This window comes from Oxyura jamaicensis, chromosome 3, assembly GCF_011077185.1.
Source record: "Oxyura jamaicensis isolate SHBP4307 breed ruddy duck chromosome 3, BPBGC_Ojam_1.0, whole genome shotgun sequence".
In the NCBI taxonomy this organism is placed as follows: Eukaryota; Metazoa; Chordata; class Aves; order Anseriformes; family Anatidae; genus Oxyura; species Oxyura jamaicensis.
The window spans coordinates 37137283-37159267 of NC_048895.1; the positions used below are offsets into that span (position 1 = coordinate 37137283).

At 35.3% G+C, this 21985-nt stretch overlaps 1 protein-coding gene across 8 annotated transcripts in view; it reads left to right on the top strand.

The window, feature by feature from the left end:
* Nucleotides 1–21985, top strand: part of CEP170 (centrosomal protein 170) — a 100919-nt gene that overhangs the window by 36959 nt on the left and 41975 nt on the right. For all 8 annotated transcript variants that reach the window (XM_035320792.1, XM_035320793.1, XM_035320797.1 and 5 more), the window contains exons 8-9: nt 7352–7828; nt 10461–11098. In XM_035320792.1, coding sequence (XP_035176683.1) covers nt 7352–7828; nt 10461–11098 — 1115 coding nt within the window. The remainder of the gene's footprint in view (nt 1–7351; nt 7829–10460; nt 11099–21985) is intronic.

A 21985-nucleotide genomic window follows, 5' to 3' on the forward strand; every position in this document is an offset into this window, starting at 1 on the left:
CCGTAGCAACCTTTTTCATGTTAGTCTAAATTTCTCATGACTCTGACGGTAAGTCATTTGAGATTTGGACTAGTAGAAAAGAAACCAGGTGAAATCATTTCGTGTAGCGACAGTTGTGCAACTAAAACTACTTTGTTGCATAGGAAAACAACTGGGTCATAGTGGAGTATAGTTGTAGGACACTGTGTGTGTAGGACTTGTCTACTATAGATGGTGTTAGGTGCTATTGTGTGTTCCTATGGAGGTTTTTTAGGTACAGATTTAATATCCTGCATTAGAAATCTCTGGTACTGTAACTCCAGTTCAAATCTTGTCTAGAAATGGGTTCCTCAAACTCTTCTAAACATTCTTAAGGAGTACAATTTTTTCCCTAATGTCAATAATAATGGAAGGCAGACTGTTAGGTGTTGTTCTGCTTCTTTTTTTTTTTTCTCAAAAAAAGAAAAGAAAAAAACAAATGCCTTTGTCGTCTGTTACAAAGAAAAATAAATAAGCCCTTGCCTTAAAGTCATACCATTGTTACATTTGCTAGCCTAATGATTCTCCTCTGTTTTTTTTTAGAGGAAACATTAACTATTGACTATACCTGTGACTCTATACCTTGCTGCATATACTAAAACAGGGATGGTAAAGTCTCTGGTTTTTGTGGTTTTATATCTTTGATAACAATCACTGTACCAAATCAGTATAACAAAAACATGAAATTATGGTACTTTTTCTACTTGCGTGTACCTATCTAGTTGTTTTGGCTTAAAAACATGCAGATTATTTACCCTCATTAAATAATAGGTTTATTAAAAAACATCTGGAAGTCTGTGGTTTTGATGAAATACCATTAACAAGGTCTGACACAATACTCCAGCTTCTATTTAGTAGCTGTTTTTATTTTCTGTTTTTTAAAATTGCTTTTTCAGAAGCAATATAGCATCAAATGGTTTACAATGTTTTTATTTACCAAGATTTTTTTCACAAAGTGATCAGTGCTTCTGTCTTAGTTCCCAAGTTCAAAGAAAAATAAGATGTTGACTTTGTCTCTAACTAATCAGGAAGTTAGTCTGGTTTAGTATTAGATGGAAGTAAATTTGTTCTAGACACAACTTCATTGACGGGAATATTTTTGAAATGATTTGTCTTGGTGAAGGAATCTTAAGGTTACTTGGTGGATTTGTCTTGGTGAAGTAATCATAAGGATGGATAAGATGGACTAATTATTTCTGATTTTTTTTTAATACGCATATGGGGGGTACTGACACTTTTGCAGAAGATTTTAATTTTGGAGGATGTGGAAATATGTATAGAAGAGTGATTTCTTTCTCTCTCTGTCACTTAATCTCTGACTAATGGCACATAAGTCACATGTTTCTGCTCATCTGGTTTTCAACTGTTGTGGATGTTTTTTAGTGGTGTTGGCAGAGAGCCTGAGAGGACAGACCAGATAAGAAATATTTTCCTCCTCAGTCTCCAAACACTAAATTTATCAGTACAGAAGCATACAGAAAATATCCTAAAGGTTTTCATACCATTTTAAAATAAAGATATAATTTTTTCAGGCACCTGTGGCGTACAATTAAATTCCATGTAAATTCCAAACAACTTCTATGAAGTTCATTTTCAACAAGTTTGTATTTTCTTTATGGGCTTAGGTCTTGTAACATATTTGAGTATAATAATGGGAAGTCACTATAAAGAAACAATGAAAGAAAATGGGAAACTTCACAAGATCTTCAAGTCTGGATATTTTTGAACTAAAAAATAAATTTTAATTTAGCAAAAACTGTTCAAAATGGGTACGGTTATTTGTTCTTTTATGCGCTAAAATTATGTATTTAAAACACCAATTTGGAGCAAGGTTCTTAATATAAACTGCCTGCAAGAATTAATTATAGATGAATTCACTTATGTAAGTTCTTAAACTTTTTCTTAAGTAACTCAAATACATGAAGTATCATGTTGATCATTCTAACAAATTAATGCTGTGAAGAATTTGCTTTATGCTTTAATGATTATTCCCTGAATAGAAAAGAAGGCATGAATTATAACAGATGGGGCAAGGTTTAATGAGGAGATTCAAATGGGAGATTTGTTTCTGCTAAGCCAACTATAGACAATTAGTCTTTACAGTCTCAAGTTAATAGGATTATTTTAGTGTTATTGTCTTTCTGTCTCAATGGAAGCTCACTAATGGAAGTTATTTAAAAACGGAGTAGAAAAGCCTGGAAAATTTTAAAAAGGGGGAAAAAAAGAAAAAAAAAAAAAAAGAAAAAAAAAAACTTTTTTTTTTCCAGACATGCATGTTGCTCTAATTTAATGATCCATGAATCTACTGGCCCCAATCCAAATCAGCTATTGCATATAAACCGATGATATGACAATGTTTTATTTATGTTCCAGCTGTTAAGCTTACATGTTAATGACAAGTTTCCTGGGTGTGTAGTTAATATCCTGGCCATGTGTTATATTCTCACTTCCTGGAAAAGTAAAAAGCTACATTTTCTGCTAATCTAAGTAGTGCTTGTAGAATGTTTGATCAATAATACCTTCACTGGAAATCTAAGAAAAGGTAGAAGTAATAATTTTTAAATAGGCTCTAAGAGCCTGAAATCCCTTTTTTTTCTGTTTGGCATAAAGTATTTTTTGAATTCCAGCATTGCAGAACAATATATCAGATTAAATGTTCTTACATATAACAAAGAGTCATTCTAGGCTAAAGCAGGCAGACCGGTATTTTAGAAATATCAGTGTAATCTGTATGTGCAAGAGATTACATGCATATATCTAATCAATATTAACATTAAAGTTCTGAGAAATTTGTTCTAGAATTTTACTGAGTTTTGGCCTGGAATATGTGCATGGGCTGCACTTGGTTTGCAAAGCTAGAGAATTGAATGTAGACACTATGCACCAGGGAGTGCTCAAAAATTTCTAGAGCCATGACTACAATACATTTAAGATTGTTTTCTTTTGTTCATTTTGTAACTCTCTTAAAGCATTCAGTTAAGCTATTTATTATGAGAGGTGGACATACTTATATGATACTATCTTGTATTTTTTAGAGAGCAATTCTGATACGCATTGATTAGACAGGATATGATGATAGTAGAAGACAAAGGTTGTTTTCTTTAGTACTAGGTAAATCATTTTATGTATTCTTCACAATTTGTCTTTAAATATCAAATGAAAAATAATGCTGTTAGACCACTGGCTTGCTTCAGCAATAAAACAAACAAAAAATAAACTAAAAGGTACGTGTAATATGGAAAAAAGAAAAAAAGGAAAAAGGAAATATTAATGAACAACTGAAAGCACTGACTTCAGCCAAATAAAACTGAACATAAAAATATTTGGGGATATTGTATAAATATGGCATTTTGGCCTCTTTTCATATCTTCTGAAAATAAATATTTTGCTCCACATTTACACAATTTTTTTTCAAGAAGAGCTGTGTAAATTCCAGACAGTTTTCTTTTACAAGTTTTATTGTTACAGCTTTGTTCTTCTGCCTTAAAAAATATACAACTTTTTAAAAGTATCTGAACACTTGAAAATGTCTTCAAGATTTTACCCTATATTTGCTGTTGATAATAACTTCATATATGCACATGCTTTCTTGTGTATCAGATAGATGTTGAATAGCAGAACATCTGTCACATTCATTGTCCAGGTTGTCAAGTAAAATTTTAAGATACTGACTAGCTCTGTGTGTGATATGTTAAGGGAAAGAAGAAGTCCTAGAAAGTATAATGCTGTTAATGTTGGAAAGAGAGCGTTGGTTTTACATGGTTTCCCATTTAGTGAGCTTGGGATAGTCTAGGAGACGATTTTATTAATAATCACCAAATGCCTGTGCAACAGCAACATTTTTTTCTTCCTTGCTTGTCCTGTAGAAACCATCACACTGTTCTTTCGTAGCTCTAGTCTGTTGTAGAATGAGAGCTCCTTCTTTCAGATGCCTATACTTTCAATTTCACAAAATGTGGATTTTCTTGCTATATAAGTGCTCTGCTAGTTCTGTTTATAAATAGTAATTATTACTATTACAGAGTTGTGATGACCACTACCTTAAGAATTTGGTTGAAGTTTATCTGTTACATCTATTTATATTTGGTCTGCTGGACAATTTCCTTCAGCTAGGCAGATGACTTTATAATAGAAATTCATTATCAAGTAGCCTTAACTTTGTGTGTTTATATAAAAAGCTATAAGGGCTTGCATTTAGTATTTCTGAAAAATTCTGAAGAGATCAGCATTCACCTTAAATTTTTGTTTCATCCTTGCTTTCTATTGCTGATTCTAATCCGTGATTATGCATTTAACTATTTTAAAAATGCAAATACTTTGGTCTGTAAACAGTATTTTTACGTAACTAACATTAACTTGTACTTTGGATATTTTTCATAAAAATAATTTCAAGGAATTTTTCTAGACTGGAAATTGTTTTACATTTGTAATCCACTTTCTCAATTCCTTTGAATAAACTAACAGTGTCATAATTTAGATTCAAAACGCATTATATCATCTGTTTAAATACAAATATTAGAATCAAATACTGTAAATAAAATAATATAAACAGTTGACTTCAAATGTTAAATTTGATGCAGAGAAGTTTCCCAGAGAAGATTTTTCCTGAAATTGTCCATCAATGCTTACAAACCAATGTTAAAGATGCACTCAAACTTAGCCTACCACACCTCTGATGCGTTTTGGCTTCAAGCTTAACCATTTTCAAAAATCAAAAGATGGTGATGAACCAATGATTTCATATTTTATGAAAAATGTTGTTTATTGTCTGGCCAATAGATTACAGTTACCAGGCCCCAAAGTAGAAATATTTCTTTAAATACAGTATCTTGGGAAACAATCTTATGAAGATCAACAAGGAATGCAAAGTCCTGCACCTGGGAAGGAGCAATCCGAGGAACCAGTACTTGCTGGGGGCCACCCTGTTGGAAAGCAGCTCTGCAGAAAAGGATCTGGTGGTCTTGTTGGATGCCAGACTGAACACGAGTCAGCAATGTGACCTTGCTGTTAAGGAGGCTAATGGTATTTTTGGCTGTATTAGGCAAAGTATTGCCTATTGCTGGCAGGTCAAGAGAGGTGATCCTTCTGCTCTACTCAGCGTAGTTGAAGGTGCACCTGGACACCTTTCTGTGTCCAATTCTGTTCCCACCCTCCCACCCCCCCAGTACAAGAGAGACCTAGACAAACTGGGAAGAGTCCAACAGAGGGCTATGAAGATAAAATGATCAAGGGACTGCAGTACCTCTCCTATGAGGAGAGTATGAGAGAGTTGGGACTGCTCAACCTGGAGAAGAGAAGGCTCAGTGGGAATCTTTTCAATGTATATAAGTACTTGAAGGAAGGTGCAAAGAAGACAGAGCAAGACTCTTTTCCATGGTGCCCAGTACCAGGGCAAGAGGTAGTGGGCACTGAAACACAAGTGTTTATGTATGAACATCAGGAAGCACTGCTGTATTGTGTCAGAGCACTGGAGTAGGTCGCCCAGAGAAGTTGTGGAGTGTTCCTCCTTGGCCATCTTCAAAAGCCATCTGGACATGGTTGGTCCTGGGCAACCTGCTTTAGGTAGAACATTTAACCCTGGGTCTTCTAAAAGACATGCATCTGTAAAATAGATTCATTCTTTATTGCTATATCTGCTGTCGTAAGAGTTTTCAGGTTGGAGGATGCCATTTCACAGAATGTGGTGTAGTCAGGTGCTGTTGTAGGGCATAAAATGTACCTGACAGGGATGAGGTAACACAGGCTAGTTTAAGAGCTGACAGTGTAGGGGCCAGTTTAGAAAGAACTGGTATCTGTCAAACATGTTGGCAAGGGTATTCTTACCTGCAACAACACAGTATAAAAATGTCTGAATTCTAAACATCTTTTGTGCTTGTAGCAGCTACTTATAGATAAAATAAATTAACTCCGTACCTGCATCAATGTTCTTTAATCCTGTTGGTATGAAAGCATGGTGATCAATAAAGAATGTGGACTAATTTTGTTATCCCTACATAACATCATTCTTTTTCAACTTTTCCAGCTATTATGCTATTAGTTCCATTTCTCTTTATCAAACTACTATCCTCTTTTATTTCTTAAGTTTTAACCTTTTCCTAAACCTTCACAAGAAGCAAATGTTTGCGAAGAAGAGCATAGGTATATTATGCTGTCCTGCATCCTTGACACCTTAAACTCCTGACTCAGAGTATGCATGTTTCCATTGCTACCTTATTGCTTAATTATTTCACACACAAATGTTAACTGTCAGCTGATATAGTGTGGCTATTTTTAGCACCAGAAATCTCTTAATTGCATTCTTACTCCTTTTCTTGTCAATCTAATGTGATTTCTTAAACATCTTAATGTGGTTCATGATAAATCATGTAGGAACTATTCAGAATTCTTTGGTGGAATGTAACTTACCATTGCTGCTAACATCTCAAGCATCTGTTGCTTATAGCACATGTTTATACCAGATATTTTGGCTGGCTTACTACTTCATGAAATGCAACCAGAAGACTTCTTTTCTTAAAGACACATTGATAGCTTTGCTAGCAACCACAAGAAGCTTTAACCTTCATTCAGGTTATGTAGTGGGACTTCCCCATGCTTTTTTCCACATTCTGCTTCATTTGCCCAGTTAGAGCATGATTTTATAACATTATGCATGCTTCCTGCTATTGTTGTTTTTTCTGTTCTTCTATGAATTACGGAAACAAGTAAAATAAGTGGTTGACAATAGGATTTAATCTTGATTCTTGGATTTTACCTTTTGTAGAAATAGAAAAGGTGTTTGAATTCCAAACCAGTACCTATCAGTGTTAAAACTTTCAAGTCAGTCTTAATGTTTATCTTGTATTAATGTGTGAATTGTTTTTCCAAATTTTTACCAGATGAAATTATACTAACTCTCCAGTGTAGGAGATGGAAACCACATCACTAGCGCTTGTTTTAGGGGCACCTTGATCTGATGTTTGTCTAAATAGATTGAAAATTGCAATAGTGATCCTCTCAACTATTTATCTAATTTTTTATGACTGTTTTCCATGTTACTAATAACTCATGTGACCTTTATGTCATCTAAACATTTTTGGAGTGCAGATTTCCTTTGTCAAATTTAAGTGAGCTTTTTGCCACTTTACGCTCCGTACAGCCAGAGCTGTCTTTTCAGTAATGCTTTTCATATGTAATTCTGGAATTATTTTTCCAGAACTATGTTACTCAATCTTCTCCACAATTCTGCTGTTTACTACAGAATTTTCTCAAGTGGCCTTTACAGAAATTCAGAAAATTCTTGAAGAACCTGAAGTTCCCAAGTATTGTGAAATCTATTTTTTATTTTTCTTAATAGGATGCAGCACAGATGCCAAGCAAGCTGAGGAACAATCTGCAGCTGCAAGTGAAGAACTTTATCCTTTGTGTAGGGAGCCAAGTTATTTTGAAATCCCTACAAAAGAATTCCAGCAATCTTCACAGGTAGCGGAAAGCACTATTCATGAAATTCCCACAAAAGATAACCAGAGCTCCCATGCAGCAGGTGCGGGGCATGCTTCCTTTACCATTGAATTTGATGACAACACTCCAGGGAAAGTAACAATCAAAGATCACGTAACAAAGTTTACATCTGAACAGCGCCACAAGTCAAAGAAGCCTTCTTCCTCCAGTGGTCAGGATCTGCCTGGGCTTCAGACTGTGATGATGGCTGCGGAGAGCAAAGTAGCAGATTGGCTAGCACAGAACAATCCCCCAAGAATGATATGGGAACCAACAGAAGAAGATTCCAAAAGTATTAAGAGTGACGTTCCAGTGTACTTGAAGAGACTAAAAGGTAAAGTGAATAATTCCAGCTATGCTTATTTCTGAAGGCAACAATTCTTCACCAGAATCCAACCAGAATCCAGTAAGTGGGTCCTTGAGCCCTTGTGGAGTTCAATTGAAATCACAGATACTCCACAGGAGTACAAGGATCTGTTCAGGGAAATCTTATTGCACTGTTAAAGAGGATAGTAAACCAAATCCTATGTCATCTTACAGTAAGCATACTAATTGGAGATATTCTAGTACAGCTAACAAGGTACAAAGAAATCATTTTTAAAACATTGATCTTGAAGGGAAAAAGAACAAACCCAAGCCTTTAGTTAAATTTTATATATTTCACTTTTTCCTGTGTATTACTTTGAAAAGCTGAATAGCTTTATAGAATCAAAGTTCAGAAGTTCAAGTTATGTTTTTAACAATTCTTCCAATAGTATATGTTCTGTGAATATTCATGTACTCTAAGAAAATCATTTAGTGACAAAAAATACATCATATGGTTATTCTGCTTAAATCGATCATGTATGATGAAGTCAAGTTTGTCTCAGGAGTCTGAAATAAACAAAAATCTTCAATTTTTATACGATGTTTGCAAGATAATATGTTTATAAAAACACCGCTGTTAAATGAAGTAACAGTTGATAATATTCACTTACTGCAGACAATGACATTTCAAATAAAATTAAATCACATTTTGAGTGTGAAAAGTCTTTCTTTTGGATCCAACTTCACAGATTAGAGAAGAAGGTAGTTCTCATTTTCAGTTGAAGATTCCAGTGACATTCAAACTTTCAGAATGAAAATTCTGACAAAATTTTTCGAGTCTCTTATTTTCTGTTTTTAAGTTCAGCAGGTTTAATCTGCTATTCCCACTTCCTTCGTTCTGCAACATTATCATGGTTAACTCTTAACCTAGCTGGGATTCATTACAATGTGTTTTGTCTTTCTGATCAAATGTCTGCATTTTAGGGCTGGCTCTTCCAAATTAAGCTGAAAAATAACATTTTCAAAACAGAACTGTATGGGTGCACTAACATTAAGATACTAGCATGATAGTTCTTTAGAGAACATTACAGAGCATTCTTCGATCTGCATGATATTGTATTATATTCATGAACCTTCTTTAAAACATTAACCATGTCACTATTAATTAGGTAGGACTTTGTTTACAACGCCTTAGCCCTTTCCTGGTAGCAGAAACTTCCTGAAGTTTGATAAATTTTTGACTGAGGGAGGTGTAAGTTATAGGTTGCATTTGACCATAACAAATATCTAAATTTTGTAATCTTTGGTGATCTCCTCATATTCTCACTCATTAATTCTTCTTTGTCAAATCATAAGGGTAGAGTATGTACCTAACTTTGAAATTTGGGGTTTAAAAAAAAAAAAAAAAAAACAACAAGGAAAATCTTTCGGACTTTTCTCCTCAGCTTTTTCTTACAGTATCCTGTATCGAAGTCATACTGCTAAAATTGTTATATGACTTTCAGAGTGGTGTTGATATTTATTGTTACTGCATGGAAATATACGACACATCACATTGTTGAGTCACTGTACAAATAAGTAACAAAGGGAGGTCTCTCTGTCAAATAGGAATGCTGTAAAGATTTCAACTGTAAAGATTCAGTTCTGTTAGTCCCCTAGGTAAGGGTAGCCAACATACAATTACCATTTAAATGAATAGTAGCTGTGTATCCTAACTACTCAGGTGGAAAAACCTTCAAAAACTATCCAGAAGGAAAAGAAAAAAATAAAAATCACCTTTACATTTTGTGTATACATGAGTAAGCCTTGATCCAAATTAATTCAAAGAAGATAAAACTTCCTTTGCACTAAAACTTAAAAAGTATATAGACAGTTTCATTGTACATGAGGTTGCTCAGTGTTAAGTCTGATTTATTGTGTATGGGTACCCAGTCTACCATACATTTTTCAGGCTTTGTTACTAAGTATATTTATGTCTATATATGATTTATTAAGTACGTAGTCCGTCTTCATAGATCTCAAAGTAGTTTGAGGAATGAATAAGTAATAACAGACATTTTGCATGCATATATCAGATGATGAGAGGAATGAATGATGGAAAAATTCATTCTACTTCTTGGAAAGAGTAATAAAGAATTAATTTCAATTTTCAGTAGACATTTCTCATGATAAACTGTTGTAACAGTGTGAGGAAAAGACCATCTAACAACATCAGTTGTGTCACTTGACAGGCATTCTTACTTACCAGAAGGTCTGTCTTAACGTTCTTTTTCATTTTATCCTTGCCTAGAATGTTTCAATAGTCATTTGTAATCAATCAAATGGCTGTGTAACAAAATTAATATAATTGGGAAACAAGCCATTTCCATACTACAGCACAGCTGATAAAATACTGTCTTTTGTAAATCATTGATAAGTACTTGTAGATTGCAATACTGACGAAAAGGATAATTCAAATGCACTGATATTATTGCTCACTTTTTGCATCATCATCAGCTGTACAAAATTTCAGGAGCTAGGTACAGAAACATATTGGATTCCGCACAGAAATACAACTTGAAATTCTTTCTTAGTATGCAAGTTTATTTTGTATGTGTTGGTTGTTGTTTTTTTTTATATATAGCTTCATTGTGCTGTATGTTCTTTTGCTTTGATTATAGGGAATAAGCATGATGACGGTACACAGAGTGATTCAGAAAATGCTGGTGCACACCGGCATTATAGTAAGCGGGCAGCACTTGAAGAACACTTAAGACATCATCATACAGAGCTGAAAAAGTCACACCAGAAAGTCCATTCCACAGAAAAACAGCAAGAGCAAGCTGGTGTGAGTCAGACTGCTTTTATGATTGAGTTTTTTGATGAAGACCATCCTCGAAAGAGACGTTCTTACTCTTTTTCTCAGAACGTAGGTGCTCTGTGCTCAGAATCTCCATCTCCAACATCTCATGCACGAGCTGAAAAAGTGAAACCTGCATCAGGAGAGAAAGCAGTTCCTTCATCTGTGCAAGCTAGTTCATCACATCACAGAGCAGTACACGCAAAACTTTTAAAACAAAAATCAGAAGACCCCTCTGCTGCTTTACCTGTCTTACAATCTGTGTTGTTACGGAGTTCAGGAAGCCTCGGCCATAGGCCTAGTCAGAACCAGGAAATGGACAAAAAGTTGAAAAGCCAACATGTTTCTGCTGCTACTGAGAAGGACAATGAGGATGACCAGAGTGACAAAGGTACTTACACTATTGAGTTGGAAAATCCCAATTCTGAAGAAATGGAAGCCCGCAAAATGATTGACAAGGTGAGAAACCAAAAAAGTATATTGATGCTAAACTGGTATGTGTCATGTGGGCGGGCAACAGTCTACCTCTTCAGTTCGACTTATTAAAGGTGCTGCAATAACTGAAGTTTAGAAGCCAGTGTATAATGATAATGCAAAGAATATCATAAAAGCAAAAATGGGCATTTGACGAAAAGTTGTTTGATACTGCTGTTCTTCTATTTTGGTAGTTTAAAGGTGTTTTCAAAAGGTTAAGTACCACAAATGTACTAAACAACAAAGTTAAATTAGTTACATTTTAAAGAGAATTGTTTGATTACAATTTATTATGTCCCATGGAGAAATACTTACCTGTTCTTAAAAACCTACAGTCTTTGTAGTTTTTGGTGTACAAATCAGTTCCATCCAAATTATCATGTAAAAACATAATGCAAGTGTTTTCTATACTTATAAATAAATTTATTAACTGCAGTAACTTAAATTTCAAAGCATAAAATGCTTTTATTTTCCCAAAATCTTTATATGATAGCGATGTCATTTTCATAATTTGAATATGGATATGTTTCATTAGGCCTAGGAACCTTATCATGACCAAATAAACTTTGCTTATAGGTAAAAATAGAAATAAACTTCCTTGGGATTCAATAGGAAGATACCAGTAGGATAAACTACGTATAGCCATTAGTCCTAACTGACTCTTGAGTGGGATTTTCTTTTCATAGGCATATTTTTGTGCTACTTAACAGAAAACGTATTGCTTGTTAAAGAATTACCTAAGAATTGTTTGTGTATCTCTGTTTTTTTTTCTTTTTTTTTCTTTTTTTTTTTTCCCCAATGGTAAAGTATTGGTTAATGTTTGTAGGGTCGCATTAAAAAGCGTTTGGAAAAATATAAATGCCCCTTCCTGCTAACCTTTGGAAATTGAAGATTTACAATGAAGTAGAGAGATGTATTGTTTGAGGTCTCATGTTGTATCTTTTCACTTTTATTTAAGATCGAATTCACAGATACTGATTTTTTGCAAGTAAGATTTGTTTCACAACTTTGGGAATATGAAAGTAGTGTGATACTATTTTTATGAAGTGCAGAACAACAGCAAGTGAAGAAAATCAAAACCAAATGGAAGCCAAAATTTCTTGCTCCAGCTCAGCTCAGCTTTGCTTCCCTCCCATTTAAAATTGCTAATGTTGAGGATTCTTTTAGTTTGCTAAAAGGGGATAAGTGAGGAATATGACAAGGACTTCTGCTGGCCTGTTGACTGCTGTGCTGTCAAGTATTTAAGAGAATAGTTGGTATGCATTTAGTCAATAATTCCAGCATAATCTCTCTTTCTTGGCAAGTCAGTCTCTTTTTTTTTTTTTTTTTTTTTTTCCTGAGCAGCCTGCTGATTTGAGTCTCATTCAAAGTCTGTTGAGTCAAAAGATTCATTGAAATTCAAGAGTTGGATTTGCTAGGATTGGGATGAAAATGCATTACAAATAGCAAGGATAACTTTCTAAAACATTTGCACAAATAGTGCAAACAGTCTGTCTGTAAAACTTTGTTAGAATGGTGCTAAAATTCATGTTGAGTTCACCTGAAGAATTTCCTATGGAATAAAATGCTTTGGGATTTTTTTTTCCTTTTTTTTTTTCCCCCTCCTTTTTACTGGAATGAGGAGTGAGAACAAACAAAATACTCAGACTACTTCTGTGACTCATTCATTTGCAAAGCCTTAGCCACAGTTTCGCCCTTGTAGGCAAAGCGTCTGCTCTTTGTTGGGGGCAAAAAAGAAAAAGCACCTAGGAACATACCACAGATTTAAGTGCAACATTAAATTATCAGAAATTAAGTCAAGATAAATAATGTATCTTTGAGTTTAGGATCCAAGAGAGGCATTCAGGAAATCAGTGTCCAAATTATCAGAAAAATGAAAAGTTTTCTGTATGTAACTTAAAAAAAGGGGGGTTGGGGAGGACAGACACCGTAATGTTTTGTCATATTATTCCCTTCAAAAGCAAGATTTTTGCTTTATGTAGCCATGTAGCTTTTTTCTAATGATTCCAGGAAATATTAAAGGAAAACATACTTATTTGAAATGATTTAATAATCAGTAAAGGGTGTTGTTCTATTTATTCAACATCTTGATTTTATTTAAGGATCCATTTGTTCCTTCACTACTCTTTCAGTGTCTATAAAGAGACTACAGCAAAAGAGGTGTAAAATAACAAATGTCATACTCTTTTTTTTTTTTCATCAACATCTTAAAATGCCTGGTTTTTGAAAAGAGAATAGAAGAAAGATTACAAACCTAATCAGGATAGTGGAAGACACTTTCTAAGTAACAGAGAAAAAAGCCTTTTAGTGAAATGCTTTTCCCTAAGAGATAGTTGCAACCATTCCTCTGTGATGATGACTGCCTTGGAGTAAGTAGACTATAACTTGCCTAGAATGAAGGGCTCAGAAAAATAATTTGAGGCTTGGGCCTTTCTCAGCTTCCAAGACCAAGGAAATTTGTTGAACCTGTGAAAATGAGACATCAGGATCTGACAGGCAAAGTCACTGCAATGAAAGCAACCTATGTAAATGCCCACCAAGACTAAAATGAGTGGGAAAAGAGATCATTGTTAAATTGTTTGCAAATCTGCAACTACTTTTTAAAATAGATTTGATGTTAGGACACAAAAAAGCAGGACTTAAAATGATAAGCAGATAATTTTCATTTTTAATCATAAAGGGAAAAAAAAATCTAAAACCTATATATGCCTGGAGTACTCCAAAGACTGTTCATTTAACTCGTGTATGTTGGTTTATCATTTGGATTGACTATATTTTAAAATCTTCCATTCTTACTATCAGCCATTATAGGAGCTGAAGAAATTAGCTAGTATTTCAGAAATACTAATACTTAGTTCCTCTGTGCTGTTATTTGAATTTCCTCAGAGGAAATAAATATCACGGGCATGTGGCCAGCTTTGAATGATTAGAAGTAGTATGTCACTTCTCTCAGAACAAAGAAAAATCTTAGTAAGTTTTTTTTAAAAAAAAATGAATAAATGAATTTTGTACAGGTTAAGAAAAAAAAAAGAAATCAAGTATGTTATTAGGAGGAGACAGAGAAGCAGTCATAAGATTTCACAATTGTTTCTAAGCTGTTCCTGTTTTAAAGCATAATACATATATGTATTTAGGACAGATATCAAAACCAGACTATTGCTGGAGGAAAATGGATATGGCTTAAGAGTTTGGGTTCTATTGTTTTTGCTTGTTCCAATTTCATTTCATGATTTTTCTGAATGGAAAAATCTGTAGACGAAGTGGAAAAACGTTTATAATTTGCAAACAATGGAGTCTTCGGCTATTGTTCAGTTTAACTGCCTTCGCTCTTCAGTCCATCAGCTGCTGTCTTAAAAATATTCCTGAGCTCTCTGAGAATTCAGCTGTGCTTTTCACAAGTAGCATGAATCCATATATATAAAATCTATCTTGTAGTATTTAAATTCTTTTAAACCAATTTGTTAAGACTTTTGACTGACTTTATTTTTGAGTAACTTGTCATTATTGCTATTACTTTCAAATTCTGTTTTCTAGAGTGAGTGAATAATGCCAGTATTAATATGGAGATGAGTTGTACGTTCTCTCTTTTGTCAGTAGTTTACCTGCATTTTTACTCTCACATGGATTTCCATATGGTCCTCTGTCAACTTTATTTTATAAAATGCAAATTCTAAGCTAAATCAGTTCCATTCCTCACAAACTCACATACTTTTTTTGCTTGTTCTCTCCTGTATAAATATTGTATGTCGTAATGTTCCTTGTAAGCAGAGAACGCTTGAAAAATAGCAATAAAACCTGCTTCCTTCAAGTCCCATGTTTAGCCAAGATTTTTACATACCAGTGTTCAAATAGCAACTAAGTTCGTACAAAAGTATGAATTGGTTACCAGTGCAAATAGGTTTAGAAAATAAATTAACTCCACATTAATGATGTGGAATAAAGTTCTAACTGAAAAATAGGTACTGGCTATCTTTTTATACTTGTAGAGGCCTTTTTAAAGTTGCCATTGAGATCAATTTCATCAATGTGTGAAGGAGAAGAGCTGCTCTTACATATTATGAAGACCATCTTGAACATAGCAGGCATACAGTATTCTCTACTCAAATATCTTCAAGCATCTTTCTAACAGAAACCACTTTCTAACACTATTATTGTTGCACCTGATCACAAAATACAAAATAAATTCAGGATCTTGATTTAAAACATGTTTTCAGTGTCCTTTTAACACACGAATTAGAGAAGTAAATGGGGTTTCGTCAGGATTTGTTTCTTAACTTACATTCATTTTTGCCCTTTAGATAGGTTCAATGCTTTCTTTTGTTAACACGTGCTAATTGCTCTCTATTTAGCGCTGAATTATGAACTTTATATGTTTTACTTTTTTAACTACATTTGTTCTAATAGAGGTAATTTCTCATCAGTTGTATCAAGTAAAAAAAGTATTCCTGGACCACAGAAAAGGTAAGTTTTTGAGTGGATGAAAGAATTCAGAATGAAGTTTCTGCAGTTCATCTTTGGGGTTGGACCTGATGATCCCTTGAGGTCCCTTCCAACCCCTACAATTCTGCGATTCTGTGATCTTCCTTTTTGTTGATACAAAGGTTGCATATTATCAGTCTAGTGAGTTTCCTGTTTTCAATAAAGCAAAATACCAGTAATAACTTCTAATAAGTGAGTTTCAAATAACTCTGGATGTGTTTGGAATATTAAAATGTTTTCATCAGGCTATATATTGCAGTATATAAAGATCAACTCAGTGAGCTTTGTGCAAACTCTTTGTGTTTTGGGGGGAGGCCTTTTTTGATTTGTGTGGGTATTAGGAGTTACTACAGCAGAGCTAAACATCTCTGGATATCAATGAAGGTAAGGAATAGAATAGAGGTTACATGTCTGTTTTGAATCTTTTCAGCCTTTTGCTAACCAAGGAACTGGGAATTCTATAGCAACTTGTGCATATGGAAATATTGGGCTTGAATAAGATTTTCTTTTGTCCCAAAATTGTATCCTTCAGTTGTTATATACTTGATTATGTACCATGCATAGGGTATACATAGAATAGCGTTCTGTTGCCACAATCATTAGATACTTTTTCCTCTTTAAAAATTTGGAGTAACTGAAATAGTTTTGAGGGAGATGCTGAGCAGGTGTTGATGTGGACACCAGGTTTTCCATTTTCATTTTCTAAATCTTTCTGTTTACGGTGATACTTGTATTTTAGGTGTTTGGGTTTTGTTTGTTTGTTTCATTTTTAGTATGCATGTAAATAAGATTTACAATAAAGTGGGATCTCTTCAGTCATTTTGCTCCTGAGGTATGTCTGCTTATTAAGTTACTTATTAATACTGCATTCTTCCAAGGAATGTTTTGTGTTTCTCCTTGCTGAGCTAGGACTTCTTACTTAGAGAGCGTCTTTATTGGTTTTGTGTTGCAAGCAAGAAAAAATGATTAATAACAGATCATTTTTACATGGAAGGCAACTTTGGAGGAAAGTCAGTCGGTCATAGACAAATAGCCCTAGGTGCCATTATCTATGGTAACTTCTCAAAAAAATATGTTTCAAACAGCTTAATGTTTGACTGCATGCTTTTGAAAGGTGTGAGTTTTTTTTGTTTAAGTGCAGAAAGCGTGTTTACTAGATCTTCTGTATTGCAAACCTTACAGTTATACAGATAATCTTGCAGGTACTGTGAAATTTTGTATTAGGCATAAAGTAAATGCTAAATGAAGAATTGTGGATTGACAAGTTTAAGATTGTTGTTATGCTAAATACTTTGAAAGTAAGAGTAACCAAATCATAAATAGGTATTTCATAAAATAGTTACATTTTTAATGTATCAATCTAGCTGCGTTAGAATTATAGACTAATTTTGATGTTTTCCATCATTTCTAAATGGTGGTCAATGCACAGCAGCGATTGGATTAAAACACAGAGCTATATACCCAATATACGTACATACATACATATGTGCATATTTATATTTAAGATTTTTAAGATGAATTAGAAAATATATCAGTTTTATTTAAACTGTGTTCATCCAAAAATGCACATTTGTGGTGCATAGGACTAGGTAAGGTGGAGATATTTTACATTGCAATACGTAACATATGAATTGATGGTTTATTATAAGTGCAACTCGGCAAATTTTTGCAGTAGCGGCAATGACAAACTATGTGAAAAGATTCAGAGGGCAGGAAGTAAGTTAGGAGAAAAAAAATCTGCATGTTTAAATAGCTGTTTAAGGAACAGAGACAGATGTATTTATTTTCAGAAAATGGCTTTCAGATCTCTTCACACTCTGTGGATTTAATTGCTTTTGCCATTGCTTCAGTGACTTTTTCCAAAAAGAATTCATTTTAGTCCTACTGAGTGTCTTGTTTGCAGAGGGACCATATTTTATGAATACAATTTTGAAAAAGCAGTAGAACAGTTGAAGCCTATCAAATCATCTGAGGATATAATTTTTTGCAAGAAGGCAGTGTTTGTAATTTTTTTTTTTTCTTCTGGGCTGAGGGAGGGTGAGGAGTCTTATAGTCTCTAAACTTACCATTTCCTCTTAAATTTGGAATTCTAAAGAAAATGAATTTTTCATTATAGCAAACTACTACAAAATGTGTATGCATGTAAATATGTAACTGGCTTCTGGTAAAAGGAAGTTATTAGACTTGGCACATTGATCTATTCATTTGCCTATGTAGCTTTTTTTATACCAGTGTGTCTTGCGTCTGATTCTGTATCTTCAATATATAGTTAAACGCCATAAACAGCTTCTGTGAAAATCCATGGCTATTCATGAGCTACTCCCTGCACAGGACACAGTCTGTTTGCCTGGGATGGCTAGGCTAACTGCCAAGAACAAGCATAAACTATTAAAATCAGATGTCTCAGAAGCAACTTGGTTAAATGGAGTTATTGCAGTAGCTTAACACAAAATGAACATAGGCATTTTACTTTGGCTCATCAAACTTTTTCAAAGCGGGAAAGGAAATGTTTGTCTTTTGTCTTTTTTTTTCCACTAGATCAGTAACTTCTAACAACCAGTTTGCTGTATATTATGAATGTTCAGACTGCCTTCTTAGGGAGAATTATGAGGAGCTCAGTCTGAACAATAAGCTCAGCAACGTCAAGTTGATCTGAGTATGGATCCAAAGCCTCTTCCATTTCCCCACTCTTTGAAATCCTCTCTTCCTATCAGTAAAGCATCCTCAGTGTTTTAGCTTATTTACACTTTCTTATACTTGCTTAGCACATCCAAACCATGTCCAAATCCAGCATGTGTTTCCAAATTCATCTCTTCCCTTTTTTTTTCTTGCTGATTTGACTGCGTCAGTTCACAGCTCAGTTCTTGAAATTTACTTTAATTTGCCTTCCCTTACAGTTAAACACACTCCTCATCTTCCTTTCCCTTAAAAAGTTATGAAAAATAATTGCTATTGTAATCTATGTTGCCTTCATTTTTCAATGGCAAATAACTTATTTCCAATTGAATAACTTGTTCCTTCTTTATTTTGCCATGGTCCTATCTTTAATGCACTGTGCAGTATAGCCCCATGTCCCTTACCTGCCTTCTGCTTTGATTCAATTTGCCCTTTTAAACATTCATCATTGAATTCTCTTTTATGCACCTTTTGTGTTGGGATTTTGCTCTGCTCCTTGCGTGCAGACTGCCTGCACTGAAATTAATAGCATATCAATTATCTTCTTTTCAAACACCTCTCCAAAACATATATTTAACTGTTGTTAGGGTCCAAACTAAAAGAAGGGAAAATTTTCATGTACTTCTAGTTTACAAATATCATTATTAATGGGATAGGTTCCTAGTTATGGCTCTCTGAATTGTAACTATTATCCTAATAATTTGTCTTTCTGCTTTCTTAATACTGTTAATTACTGTGTATCCTTTATCTCAGGACTACTGCAGTAAATCTGTGGAGGGAAACTTTAGAAATGCACACTTAAAAAACTAGATAGAATTCTTCAGACTTGAATTTTGAATAAAGTTTATGCTCTGAGTTTCAGTGCTCTTCAAAATATTTTCAAATGCTGTGTAGAGTAAGTATGTAAGCAGAACAATTGAATCCCTATTACAGTATGCCTCATATGCTGTAAACTGAGTGAACTTATTAAGAGTCACAAATAAGACCTTTTCTCCATCTACATCTCTATCTTCAGTAATGATTTGGATGGTGAACTAGAAGAGTGGGCATTAAGCACTGAGTAATTACAGTATTCTAGATCTGCAGTGTGATCTTCATGAACCGTGAAATGTTTTAAAGTTAATATCCTGAAATTGAAAAGTGACTATAATGTCCTGACATTAAGAACTCTGAAATGCATGCAAATGAGGCACAAGATATGAGATAAAACTGGAGAAAAGATTCTTACTGAAGTACTTAGAAGTTTATTAGAAGCACATTAAGAAAATGTCACGTATTTATTTTTTTAGCTATCCCATTTTCTTCCTTGTGATTCAGAAAAATGGTTCATGCTGTGTCTAAATTTTCTGACCAGTTTTTATTTTAATTTCTGGAAGTTCTCATGTATTAATAATTAAAATGGTTTTAAAGAGTCATCACTTTTGTTAATTACTCCTAAAGTCATTATACTGACTTATAACAGTTTATCTATGTAATGTAACATATTAACTTATCTTGCGAGGGGTCAAGAAGTGAACAAGACCAGTAACTGATCACTAAAGCTAGCTTTCTCCGAAGTTAGCCCCTGTAGAATAGGACAAGGCATGTGCTCAGAGTTGGTCCGGTAACTCACGCTACCCCCCAAAATGTGCCAGTACTTCTTGCAAGGCCTGTCTTGGTTGTTTTGTGTTACATAGATTTTGTTACCTTTTTTTGTTATTGGATCAAGATTTTTTTTAATTACTAGTTTCTGTTGGTAAAGTTATATTCTAAGTTATAATATCGTGAAACTGTTGCTGAGTTAAATTGATGGAATGATCAATACCTTCTTCAAGGTACAACTACTTTGCCATCGGTTAATTTGTACCTCACCTCTGTACTTGTCAGGCTGGGTTTGTGTTCCAGCAAATAACACCATGATGCTCTGGGACTTGCTATGTTTTTAACTTGCTGTTATGTCCCTTTCTTTTACTGGGAGAAGCACAGGTTGTGAAGGAATTACTATAGGGACGCACCTGGAGAATTTACCATTTGTTGGTTTGAAATTTAAAACTATGTTTCAAGAACGGCCCTTTTTTCTGTTGATGTAGAAGACTTCATTATATGTCTGTTGTTATGTGTCTGGACATTACCTGTTCTGGACAGCAGTCCCACAGAGAGGGATCTGGGGGTTGTGTTTGATAGGAAGCTGAATATGAGCCAGCAGCATGCCCTGGCAGCCAGGAGGGCCAACCGTATCCTGGGGTGCATCAAGCACGGCATTGCTAGTCGGTCGAGGGAGGTGATTGTCCCACTCTACTCTGCGCTGGTGCGGCCTCACCTCGAGTACTGTGTGTAGTTCTGGGCACCACAGTACAAAAAGACATTAAACTGTTGAAAAGTGTCCAGAGAAGGGCTACAAAGATGGTGAAGGGCCTAGAAGGGAAGACATGAGGAGCGGCTGAGGTCACTTGTCCTGTTCAGCCTGGAAAAGAGGAGGCTGAGGGCAGACCTCATTGCGGTCTACAGCTTCCTAATGAGGGGGAGTGGAGAGGCAAGTGCCGATCTATTCTCTTTAGTGACCAGTGATAGGACCCGTGGGAATGGTGTCAAGCTGAGGCAGGGGAGGTTTGGGCTAAACATCAGGAAGAGGTTCTTCACTGAGAGGGTGGTCGCACACTGGAACAGGCTCCCCAGGGACGTAGTCAAGGCACCAAGCCTGTCGGAGTTTAAGAAGCGTTTGGACTGTGCTCTTAGTCACATGGTCTGAATTTTTGGGTAGACCTGTGTGGTGCCAGGAGTTGGACTCGATGATCCTTATTGGGTCCCTTCCAACTCGGGATGTTCCATGATTCTATGATGTCAGCCATGGTGTAAGCAGCTCTGCAGCTGCAAGGTTATTACCGACTTTGAGGTATAAGGCTGACCCAAGGTACTAAGTTATTATCTAGGATCGCTATTATTAAAGATCATAGGATTACACACTGGATGTGACCTCAGGATGTTTCTAGTTCAACCCCCTGCTCAAAGCAGGCTCATCTCTGAAGTCAAACAGGCCCAAGACTTTATCCATTTGGCTCTTGGAAACCCTCCAGAGACACAGACTGGGCCACCTTGCTTGGGTGTCATCAGGCTGAAAAAGCTTTTCCTTAACATGCCATCTGAACCTCTCTTGTTTCACCTTGTGCATGTTGTCCCTTGTCCTCCTGCTGCACACCACTGTGAAGAGCCTGGACTGTGTCACCCAGATGCCCTCCCCATAGCTGCAGAGGGACTGTTTTTAGGCACCCCCAAAGCCTTCCCTGAGCCCAGCTTGCCCAAACTCTCCCCACAGGGGAAGTGCTCCAGTCTTGACTGCTTTGGCAGCCCTCACTGAGCTCTCTCCAGTTTGTCCATTTCTCTCTTCCACTGGGGAGCCAAAACCAGATGCAGTCCCTCTATCACTTGTTAATCCATTTGCATAAAGGCCAGTTGAATTTCAGGCTAAACAACATTATTTTGACTACATTTCATAGATGGGACTTGACTTCATGCACAGATGTTTTTGTTCCCCTGCCGTTCAAAATGTTCTGGTTTGCAATGGAAATTGTTTCATGCCTCTTAACAATTAAGTAGTTATTTATAAACCCCACCGCCACAGCTTACACAATGTTTCTGACAGTTCCACCATTACAGACGGGTGGCGGAGATGCTGTAGCAACCCCAAATAATGCTGCAGATTGTGGCAGTACCTAGATTTTTTCCCCCACTGGTCATATT